The sequence below is a fragment of the Gadus morhua genome, chromosome 16, assembly GCF_902167405.1.
Source record: "Gadus morhua chromosome 16, gadMor3.0, whole genome shotgun sequence".
In the NCBI taxonomy this organism is placed as follows: Eukaryota; Metazoa; Chordata; class Actinopteri; order Gadiformes; family Gadidae; genus Gadus; species Gadus morhua.
Genome location: NC_044063.1, coordinates 11,718,661 through 11,730,789, shown reverse-complemented (window position 1 = coordinate 11,730,789; position 12,129 = coordinate 11,718,661). Strand labels below are relative to the sequence as shown.

The following is a 12,129-nucleotide window of genomic DNA, read 5'->3' as shown; positions in this document are numbered from 1 at the left end:
AATATTTAATTTCCCCCATGCATCTTCAATGCATTCAACAAGGTTCATCTCAGGGGTCATCTCTGTGTATCACCGGTCGCCATGGTGACAGGGAGAGGTAAGTACATGCCGAAAAGTGTTATACCCCACGACAGGAAGGGTGTGAATAATATTCACTAACACGCACACGCCTGTGTGCAGAGAGAGAGAGAGAGAGAGAGAGAGAGAGAGAGAGAGAGAGAGAGAGAGAGAGAGAGAGAGAGAGAGAGAGAGAGAGAGAGAGAGAGAGAGAGAGAGAGAGAGAGAGAGAGAGAGAGAGAGAGAGAGAGAGAGAGAGAGAGAGAGAGAGAGAGAGAGAGAGAGATCGGTAATGACTTTTGTGACTGTGTGTTTGTGTGTGTCTGTTGATGTGTGTCTCAGTTTTGTGTTATCTCTGGTCAACGTGCCTACTTTGTCTTTTTCCACTGTCTTGCTTCGTTTCACTGTCTCTCTTCTTTGGTTTGCACAACACCATCCCTTGCTCTGTCTTTTGTCCATAAATACTTAATATGCCGTCCACCAATTCTCCTGATTCTCAAGGGTTCCGCCGGTGAATGGTGTGAAATGAGGTGATATTCCTTCCCAATTTTTCCCCCCAGCTCTGGAACACACACAAACAAAACTTTCTCATTGCCTTTTCTTTCTCTCCAGAGTCAAGTTCTCTCTCTCTCTATATATTGCCTGAAGGCTTCCGTATCACATGGAACATTGCTGATAGATAGCACATTCAAATAATGGCAAATCTGAAGAAGAGAAATTTAGATTTCGATGGCTGACACGCACGCACGCAAACACACACACACACACACACACACGCACGCACGCACGCACGCACGCACGCACGCACGCACGCACACACACACACACACACACACACACACACACACACACACACACACACACACACACACACACACACACACACACACTCATAACACCAACGCGCACACAAAACGTATGTACACCCCACCTCTCTCCCCAGCTCCCTCTCCCTACCTATCTCTCCCCTCTCTTTCTCTCTCTCAAGCATTTGGAAATATTTACTGACTTAGGGGCATTCATACTTCTACCCATAACAAATGTATCGTAGGATATTTGATTTAGTCAAATCCATAGATAGAATGACATAATCTAGTGTTTTAACCAATCAAATCGCGCAAAAACTGGAAGCCTATCATTGGAGTTGCTGGCAATTGCGTCATAATTCCTCGACTTGTTGTCGTTGTCAACAAGATGCGACGTGCCGGGTTCGCGATGCAAATGCGTTATTGGCAATATATGAATGGTGTTTAATTACTGGTAATCAGAAAGTAATATCGCTTACGAATTGAAAAGGAAACAGGATTTGAATTTCAGTTCCTCTGTTTTGGTTTTCCGGGTTCAACGCTATTCTGCGGCGTTTTTAGCCAGCAAATGCGCCGTGGGCATTCTGATTGATGCCGCTGGCCGAAGCATAGCACTACGTCATAAACATTGTCCAGTCTTTCCTTCTGCTCATCCAATTTTGAGGCGACTATGAGTTACGGCTATGGCGGTGGCGGTGGGGGAAGAAGAGGCCGAGGTAGAGGGGGTCGGGGATACGGGGACGGTAGCCGAGACAGATGGGACAGAGGAGGTGGAAGGGGGTCCAGGGGCTCTGACCTGGGCTCTCAGGATGACCAGGAGCGGGGCGGAGGACAAAAAGACCGACCCCCTCCGCATCTGAAGGGTCGGGACATTGGCATGTGGTACGCGAGGTTTGGAGCCGTTAGAAGAAAACAAGCTGATCGAAGATCGGTACGTGGATGTTCTCAACTCTGTTTGTGTTCGTGAGAGAGAGACTTTGAGACATAGACCACACTGGATGTCAATGCATGAATGCAACCCTGTCATGCACCCGTCCCTCATTGTGAAACTGCGTGAAGGGACATGTGTCAGTCAGACCCATACCCAGTCTATGTGTTCCACTACTGTTGGTTATACTATGCAATCTATGGTTATACTTTGCAAATGAAATGCCATTAAACATAAATGTATCAACATCTGTGCAGCGGCCATTAGTGCAAATGGACGAAGCCAGGGAGCAGCAGATCACCAATCTTCTGAATTCAGTCAAAAGCGAACCCCCTGGTGCTAGCAGAGACGGATGTGATCTCCGAGCCACCACGTCCAACAGTTGGCGTGCTACTCCCAGTGGTGGTGCTAATAGTCATTGGTGAGGACCACTTGCTTTACACATATCCCCCTGTGAACTTGACATGCCGTTTGGTGTTGTTTCTCTGTTATGACAAATAAAGTATACAATTAGTAGTTTTTATGTTAAATGTAATGTTCCATTAAGTTGTCTATCATTTATATGTGGACATAATTTGCAGTTACTTTGATGGGGAAGAAGAAGAAGAGGAATTGAATGTTGACGTGAAATCAGAGGAACTAGTGGAGGACATCGGCGGCAGTGGGAAATCGAAAGCTCGTCAATCAAACCGGTAACTAATTGAGTCACCAGAGCTCACAAAACATATTGATTGCATGTTGCAGTAGATTGCAATCATAGATCGGTGGGTCTTATATCTGTCTTTCTGTATGAGAATGTTTGGCCACTTGGATGCTGCTCATAGAATCTGCTGTTTCTTCCCTGTAGTCCCATCTCCCAGAGGGTGGTCAAGGATGAACCGCCAGACGCATGGGATGGAGATGAGGAGGAGGAAGAGGTGAAGAAAGTGAAAGTGGTAGTGAAACCCCAAGTGAAACCCCAAGTGAAAGTCCAAGGGAAGGAGAAGGATCTAGAGTACCTGTTTCAGGAAGTACAGAGGGACGAATCCCTGGATGAGTTCCTAATGAAAGATCTGCAGAGCAAGAGAATGGAGCCTAAGTATCAGGAAATGCTGGTAAGAATATATCTTTTATGTTTTAATTAAAATACAGAAAACAGCTTGAACTTAACATGATTCATTCATTTCAATTTTTTAAGGCATACTCAGATTTCTCTTAATACAATAATAAACTTATATGTTCAATGTCGGGTTATCAAAGTTGTTCATTTTTGTTTGCAGATATTCAGGGAAAGACTGCCATCCTACAGTAAGAGACATGTAAGTCATCCCATTTCTATTTGAAATATTTTGAATCAACACACACACATAGACACACGCACACACACACACACACACAGACACGTTTATCCCTTTTTCCCAGACTTTACATTCCCTTGCGCCCTGTTCCCTACGCAGGAGCTGGTGGACCTGATCAGCTCCAGCCGCGTAGTGGTGGTGAGCGGGGAGACCGGCTGTGGAAAGACCACCCAGGTCACCCAGTTCATCCTGGACGACTACATCACCCGCGGAGTGGGCTCGCTCTGCAGGGTGGTGTGCACCCAGCCGCGACGAATCAGTGCCATCTCCGTACGTACTCAACACACACCTTCTCTAATGCGTACATTCTCTCTACTTACATACATACTCTCTTCTCCTACTCAATACTCTCTGCTACTGAATACTCACGACGGCTGCTTCATACTCTCTACTACATACTCACTCTCTAATACATAGATACTCTCTACTACATGCATGCTCTCTGCTACATACAAACTCTCTGCTACATATTCTGCTACGTACATACTCTACTACGTACATACTCTCTACTACATACTCACTCTCTACTGCATACATACTTGTTTTACCACATACTCGCTACTACTTCCACTAAATACTCTCTTCTACGATATCTTCTCTATTACATACCTACTCTCTACTACATACTTCTTACTAGTTATACACTCTCTACTACCTAATCACTCCCTATTACATACGTACCCTCTGCTGCTCGCATACTCTGCTGCGTAATCACTCAGACTAAGTACTCGCTCTCTAGTACATACATGCGTACTCTCTGCTACTACATACTCTCTGCTATGTGCATGCTTTACTCCATACATAGTCTGCTACTACAACGTACATACTCTCCTCTACTACATACTCTCTAGTATTATCAGTCTCTACCGTGCTCTGCCCTGGATCTCTTCTTTTTTAGCATAATGTTTTATTCTGATAATGAAAGAAAAATTAGGCAAATACAGTGTAAATAACACAATGTACATGTAAAACGTGCAGAATATAAATGAAACTTTTGCATTTTATGCCCCAAAAACATTCCCCTAAATGGTTAACAGACACTACCTCAATTGACAAAGAGTGATTCAAGTACAGAGCACAAACATAGCAATAGAGTGCAGGAGGACATGTCAGTTAATAAATAATAAGCGATAACTTAAGAATAAAGTCCAAATAAAATAGTAATAAAAATAACAATGATTATTATGATAAAAAAGGAAAAGGGACAGGAGGGAGGAATGTTGGTTGAGAAAGGTCCTGAAAACCTGGATCTCTTCTGATGGGTTTATTTTTGGTTTCCAGGTAGCGGAACGTGTTTCTGCCGAGCGGGCTGAGACAGTGGGGAACGGAAACTCGTGTGGATACCAGATCCGTCTGCAGAGGTAATATAATAATAATACATTCTATTAAAAAGTGCCTTTCAAGGTACCCAAGGGCACTGTACAAATAAGATGCATAAATTCAATACAAAGTACATATAGTCAAGCAATCAGACACTGTAATGTGGCTCCTGATCATAAAATGTGGATCTGTTCCATTACTGTTACAATTAGAATGAATAGTAGGATAAACATTATATATTTAGACGCAAATGCACAGATTTGTGTCGTTTATTTACTTCGATATATTCAATAATGTGCTGAAAATGTATGTTGAAGCGTATAAGGAGTAAAACAATCTTTTCTAGACACTCAAAGACGCTTTACAGTGAAGGGGGGGACCTCACCCACCACCACCATTGTGTAGCACCCACTTGGGTGATGCAAGACTATTGAGCGGTGCAAGCAATCGTTCAAAGATAAATCGACATTCATATATCTACCTCTGTGTTAGATAGAAGGTAGTATTAGAATACAATTCATGGTGCTGATCACATTGTACTAACGTACCATGTACTGTTTTTCATTCAGCAACACTGCAACACCGTTTTGTGCATCAGTGGATGGATAACACAATGTTGCTGACTTAAAAAATGTAATGGGGACATTTGCTCATGTTGAAAGCTGAGTGGCACCTTTTATTTAAATTAATAATAATAAGTGTTTGTTGACACAGACCTTTTAGAAATCATTAAAAGTTAATTAAAAATAATAACAGAATCTATCAAGCACATTTCTTGAAAGCAATGCACAAATTCAAATGTTAATGGTTTGTAAATTGTACATGGATAATTATATATTATGAATTTAGAATGTGTAGAAAATCAAAGTCTCTGCGCTTATCGTTTCCCACCGTGCTCCTGTTGAATCTAATTACCTGGGTAATGTGGAGCAGCCTTTTAAATACTGATTATCGCATTTCATCAACTCTCTGTTGAGGCTTTGTTGGCTTCTCTTTCAAAGCTAGTTCAAATACAATTGAACACCAGGCACTTTGGTTCGAATGCATTATATTTGCAACATAAGTCATGAGTTTGGACATGGGTACGTTTAAGCCCAGAGGTGCACTTCTTTTTCTTTACTCTGGAAATGAATACCTTTTCCTACACGGTTAACCGTCAAATGTCGTTCATGTTTAAAGGTGTGGGAAATGTATGAGATTGTGTACTGTCGGTGGAAATCCAACAGCTTTGCTTTGAAGGGGAACAGAGCAGGGGACATGGGGGAGGGGGGGGGGGTGAGAATCGTCTCCGGTCAGATGCATTTAGATATACGCTGCAGCGAGCGAGAGAGAGAGAGAGGCCGCTGTTGGTGAGAGTCTGGCTGAGCACGTGGAGCAGCATGAGGGTTATGAGAGCGGAAGTCTTGCAGCAGCCGTCTGAGAGTGAATTATGGAGAAGGTGGTTGGAAGGGGCTGTCTGGGATGGGGAAAGAACATTAGAGAAGAAGTATGGTAGAAAAGAAGGGAAGAAACTTCTTTGGTACCGCCAACCATTGATGGATCTTGGATATTCACTGCAATGCTTAGTCACGGTGTGTTAGGTTTTACCCCTGAGACCTCTGTCCCGATATGATCTGTAACTGCTTTAAATGCTATAACTGGAAAAAAAAACACGCTGTGTTGATACGTCAACTACTGTTTGGATTAGGTAATGGGATATGATGCAAAATACCATACTAAGTACACGTATCATTTTTTGAAAAACTGCATACATCCATACTTTACACCTCGTAACCTAGCAAGCACACATTTTTGTCACGGAAACAAAATATTCATGATGTTGTTTCACAATGCTGCAAGCGTCTTTTTGTCAACATATTTCTGCACCTCTAAAGAGGTGGTCTGGTGTGTGCCGCCTTCTGGAAGGCCCCTAACCTTGTGTAAAATACAAAACGATTTTAGTTTGAAGAGTACTGTATGTGTACAACATCCTCATTTTTCCAAAGGACAAAAATAACAGTTTCAGCTCCTGATGAATGTGCCTCTTCTCATCGCCTGACAAATGAAGACATCACTTTTAACATTTGTTTTCCTCATCTTTCTCCCCCCCCCCCCCCCCCCCCCCCTCCCTCCTTCCCTCCCTGCCTGTCGATGTCTGTCACATGCACACTTACAGCCGGTTACCACGGAAACAGGGTTCAGTGCTATATTGTACAACGGGCATTATTCTTCAATGGCTCCGCTCAGATCAGTGAGTATCCTCTGTACACACACACACACACACACACACACACACACACACACACACACACACACACACACACACACACACACACACACACACACACACACACACACACACACACAGCCCTTTTATCCCTTTGTATTCCCTTCTGGCTCCATACTGTACGTTAGTGCACAGCATTAGTATGGTTTCCCAGTCTCTTGGCTGTGGTGCTGTTTCTGAACTAGTCAGCCCTGATTGAAATGGTGATGGGGAACAAATTAGATATATAACATTACTTGGAGCCCTTTGTCATGATAGAAATGTTGCCTTTTTGGTCACATTTTGTATCCTTAACTTTTAATCAATGAATTGAGAAATGAATATCTGGAATAATAATGGACAATGGTTAGCCTCGGCTCTAGGGGTTATGCTTTGGGGGACCATGACAATCATGAACGTCTCCCTGCTCAATGAACCAGCGCTGCTGTTGTTCTGACGGGCTGCTGTATGCAGCACCGCAGACTTCCTGGTGAGTCATTTGAATGCCTCCAGAGTCTGCAAGTGCAGCATACAAATTCTGAGTTGAGGTCCTGTTTGAAGCCCACCCAGTGCAATAGGTCATGTTGTCTGATCTGTTGAATCGCTGCAATTTCCCTTGTCATTCCAATGCAAGTTATGATCTAGAATGAATGGGATGTATTAAGCTTCTTTGGGGCACAAACCTTTCTCACATCACTGATGCCGTCTTGAGTTCTGCATAGTGTTTGAAGTTCTGCTCGTGTGTGATGGGAATATTTACATTGTAGGGTTCGAATGGTCAGACAGGGGAGTGAGTCTAGAATGGAAGAAGTCGACGGCTGCGCCACACATCTCTAATTTATATTTAGTCTTTATTTTTTTTGTCTTTTTGCCAGTATTTGGTGAACGTAAGACGCCTCGCAAATATTTAAGAAAGCAAAACTGACATGCCCTCACGCTGTCACTGATGCTGAGCTCCATTCTCCCTGGACAGGACGCTGTCCACCATCAGCCATCTTGTTCTGGACGAGATCCACGAGAGGAACCTGCAGTCTGACGTCCTGCTGGTGATCGTCAGGGACCTCCTCGCCGTTCGCCCGGACCTGAAGGTCATCCTCATGAGCGCCACGCTCAATGCAGAGAAGTTCTCCAAATACTTTGGTAGGTGACACGTGGTTTATGGAGGGGAATTGAATGGACTTAATGGACTGCATTTATGTCGCGCAAAACAGTGGCCAATCAAAGCACTTTGCAATTATTGCCTGACACTCTAACCCATTCGTACAAACATTAACCCACCGACGGGGACTTACCCGTGCAAAGCGACGGCCAGCTCGTCGGGAGCAGCTAGGGTGAGGTGCCTCGCTCAGGGACACCTCGACACTCAGCTCAGGAGGAGCCGGGGACCAAACTAGCAACCTTCCGCTTACCAGCCAACCCGCTCTGCCGCCTGAGCCACATGCCTCCCTACTCCTGTGTCGTTTAGTATAGCACGAGGCTGGTCCGCAGTGTTTGATCTCTGCTTGTGTCCTAACCACTTATTCCCTGTGCAGGAAACTGTCCGATGATCCACATCCCGGGGCTGGCGTTCCCGGTTGAGGAGTTCCTCCTGGAGGATGTGGTGGAGATGATCGGGTATGTGGGGCCTCTCCCTTAAACCAACTCACTGCGGGGAACACGGTGTCTTTTGTTTGCAAGCCATTATTGGTTATCTTGTGTTGGATAAACCGCAGTTTTAAAAGTATCTGTCTTTGCCCAAGTATCTGTCTTTGCATATGCATATGCTCTTCTATGCACTTTATTGTTTGCCGATGAGGCATTGGGGGCTGTGCAACGTTAAGGTGCTTTCACAACAAACGCGAAGGGGCGACACGATCCCATACAAAGCGACAGTTTATGATTTGTCGCGCGACAATACTACGGCGACAATGCGAACGGGCGACAAATGTGTCTTTTGGTGTGAACGCACCTGTAGCCTTGCAAGAGCCAGCCCTTGGACAGAAATGATTGTCTCCTTGTGCAAGGTCTTGCATTCATCCCCTCTGGCGGCTCTCAGACCTGCAGAAAACATATCAGAACAGCAGTACAATATAGACACAGAACAGCACTGTTGGATTTCTGAGCCATGCTTGCTCGCACACACTACCACAAAAGCTGTATTGATGAGCATTCTTTGTCGGTGACGTTACGTTAATCTGACTGGCTGAATGTGTTTTCTGTCAAGGCATGGCTTAAAATCAACTGTTTACGGCTAAAGATTGAAACAACCTCTCAGGATGGACTGGTAGAACCAGGCTAGCACACAGTTAGTCCAGACCAAGAACTGTTTCAATTAGGGCTGGGTACAAATATCGATTCATCAATGCACTACAATTTATTTGTTCTCGATTCAATTTCGATTCAGAACTTTTTTGAAATCGATAATTTCTATATAAAAAAATAAATTCAAAAAAGAAGCATACCCTCAGTCATTGTAATCTAGAAGCGAGTATTCCTAAATGCACATGCCCTTTTACATTTGTCCATGTTATGATTATTACTTTTATGCTGCAAGTTTAGCTCAGGAACAATACTATACAATGGTGTATTCCCTTTTTGCTAGTTAAAGCACAATGAAATGGTTAATTAATTTTGAAATGGTTTATTCTAAATATTATTTATGTATTTTCGTCATCTGCATGTATTATTGAATCGATATCGAAGCAATTGGATCAATATTGAATCTAATCAAATCGATATCGAATCGAATGAAGACCTAAAGAATCGAATTGAATTGAATTTTGAGGTACCTGGCAATACCCAGCCCTAGTTTCAATGGTTATTTTGGATTAGGCGTGAAAGGCCTGTCAGGTGTAACCTCCTACAGGTTCTGGGCCTAAACACTGCGGACCTCTTTGTTCCAGGTACCGCCCTAAGACCCAGAACCAGCGGCCCTCCTGGAAGAAGGGCTTCATGCAGGGCCGCAACTCCCGGCCTGAGAAGGAGGAAAAGGAGGCGGAGTACAAGGAGAGCTGGCCATGCTACGCCCGCACCCTGCAGGACAGGTGTGTGTGTGTGTGTGTTTGTGTGTGTGTGTGTGTGTGTGTGTGTGTTTGTGTTTGTGTTTGATTTGAAAACAATAATCCAAAGGATGAAATGCAAAAGTGAAATACTTATTTCTAGCGTGGTCGTGTGTGTGTGTGTGTGTGTGTGTGTGTGTGTGTGTGTGTGTGTGTGTGTGTGTGTGTGTGTGTGTGTGTGTGTGTGTGTGTGTGTGTGTGTGTGTGTGTGTGAGAGATGCCGATGTGACCGCTTGACAGGAGCTTGATGCTCCTCAATTTTGGCTGGTCCTCAACCGGAAGGCTGTGTGACGTGGACATTTTGACAAATTGACAGCCTCATCCTGACAATTACGTTTCTTTTTGTGTGGCCAAGTGCTGGTTGTTCTGTCTGCAGGACAGCTGGGTGTAGGGCTGTGGGATTTGGGTGATTCTTTCAAGCTAATGGATAATATTTAATTGAAACCTTGATTTTCTTTCCGTTTTTTAACGGAAACTAAAAATATCAAAATACAGGGTCCATCGTTTGCAGACCCTTTTTGATTCGACTGAATGGGGACCATATTTCTTTAGATGAATTAGTTCACCGCATCTGCGTTCGCCTGCCACCTGGGATCCTTCTTCTCACATGGAAGGACTGTAGAAAATGCTGCTGCTAAGGTTACCTGCCTTCTCCCTCATTTCCCTAATCCCAGCTGTAACACCGGGTTCAAGGCATAAACAAATCTGCAGTGAAGAATTTATTTTTGGGTTCAACCTTTTCACAAACCGTAGGAAAGGATTAATGCTAATTAATCAATTCAATTGAAAATAAATCCCTAGCCCTAGCCAGGTGGATACATTCTTTGTGGATTTGTGGTCCTTTAAAGTCTTCACCAATTCTTTGAGGTAAAATCCCTCCACTCAGCATTCTGTTCATTCCCTACTTGTAGGTGTACGCAAATCTCCCTTAACGAGCTCACATGGCTAAGCTACAAGCAATGATTTGATGAACGAGTATCCTTGTTGCCCACGGTTCCACCAGCATGATCACATCAAGGCAGAGTCCAGACTCGTTCCAGAGTATGAGTTGTACTGGCGCCCCAGTCCGATTATCCTCCTGGGAAGTAGAACGATACCATCATTATAAAAACCCACCGTCCTTTTCTTCTTTCAAAGAGACATCATCTTCTCCAACCGTGCGTGAATAAGCTCCAGATGGTCGTCTTTTTCCCTTGGCATTGGACTGTGAGGAGTGTTGGTGATTTGAAGTGGAGGCACAACCCTTCATCTATTGATTGCGCTGCTTTCCATGTGAATGCAGGTACTCTGAGAGCACCATAGAGGTATTGGAGATGTTGGACAACGACGAGAAGATAGACCTGGAGCTGATCCTAGCCCTCATCCGCCACATTGTTCTCCAGGAGGAGGTGAGTTCTACAGGTTTATTTCTTTGATGTTCGGTGAAATGGTGGATGGTTTGAAGTTTGGGCACGTTTTGGTGTCTTGACTTTAAACTTTGAGGTAAAAGTTGTTCCCGTAAGTTATGCTTACAGTGCATACAGTGGGTCTGTCAGGTTAAACATTACTGTCTTTACAGTATGTTTGCTGTGTGTATGTTTGTGTGTTCTGTGTGTGTAATGCTAAGACAAGTGTCCAAGCTGTTATGTTTGTGGTGAGGATGACTTAAAAAGTAATACTTAAAAGGTAAGGAAGACGAATTGAGCGAAAGAGAGCAGGTTTTAGATTCAATGTTTACCTTTTACTCCCATTAGATATTTGGCAAAAACAAATTATCTTTACTGAGGCCTCAGGGATAGAAAGTCTAATCGTTACATCTCAAATCTATGTTTTTTGTCAGCGCCTGAGACCAAACGTGTTAAAATGCTGCACATGTGACCTAAAGAGCTGACTAAAACTAACACTGTGCCAGCACTGCGCTGAGTCGGGCAGACGGAGCAGAGACCTTGAGGTGTCGAAACACCAGAGGATGAGGAATCAGGAGACGCGACACTGGGTGCTGGCAGTTCACGTTTGCTAATTGGTGAGAGAGCTCACCATATTCTGTGTGCTGAGGCTGCCATAGCACCTCTGAAATATCGATTCCATTTTTAGCTGTGGAATTGTGTGCGACTCAAACTTTAACCTGCCTCAACACTGATCTTTTTTTATCAACATTTGCAAGTCAAATCAATGTGAACAATGTGAACATCTCTGGTTTGTTCGTGGCAATGAATCATCATAAGGCATTCAGTTTACGCAATAAATTGCTTAATTCGATATATAATGTCTATAGCTTATGTCAGCAATTCCGTGTGACCCAATATGCAGATCAGATCTGCCCCGAGATTGGGAACCGCTATATATATAATATAATGATATAATATATAATACTATTAGTTAGGTACTAACTAATGGGTACTTCCTTTTACTTGAATGA

At 43.7% G+C, this 12,129-nt stretch overlaps 1 protein-coding gene across 1 annotated transcript in view; it reads left to right on the top strand.

The window, feature by feature from the left end:
- The first annotated feature begins 1,236 nt into the window (after positions 1-1,236).
- Positions 1,237-12,129, top strand: part of dhx36 (DEAH (Asp-Glu-Ala-His) box polypeptide 36) — a 29,513-nt gene continuing 18,620 nt past the window's right edge. The window contains exons 1-12 of the mRNA XM_030380793.1: positions 1,237-1,794; positions 2,049-2,212; positions 2,373-2,483; positions 2,639-2,885; positions 3,051-3,089; positions 3,228-3,398; positions 4,410-4,489; positions 6,604-6,678; positions 7,667-7,833; positions 8,226-8,307; positions 9,576-9,716; positions 11,014-11,119. Coding sequence (XP_030236653.1) covers positions 1,534-1,794; positions 2,049-2,212; positions 2,373-2,483; positions 2,639-2,885; positions 3,051-3,089; positions 3,228-3,398; positions 4,410-4,489; positions 6,604-6,678; positions 7,667-7,833; positions 8,226-8,307; positions 9,576-9,716; positions 11,014-11,119 — 1,644 coding nt within the window. The 5' untranslated portion in view covers positions 1,237-1,533. The remainder of the gene's footprint in view (positions 1,795-2,048; positions 2,213-2,372; positions 2,484-2,638; positions 2,886-3,050; positions 3,090-3,227; positions 3,399-4,409; positions 4,490-6,603; positions 6,679-7,666; positions 7,834-8,225; positions 8,308-9,575; positions 9,717-11,013; positions 11,120-12,129) is intronic.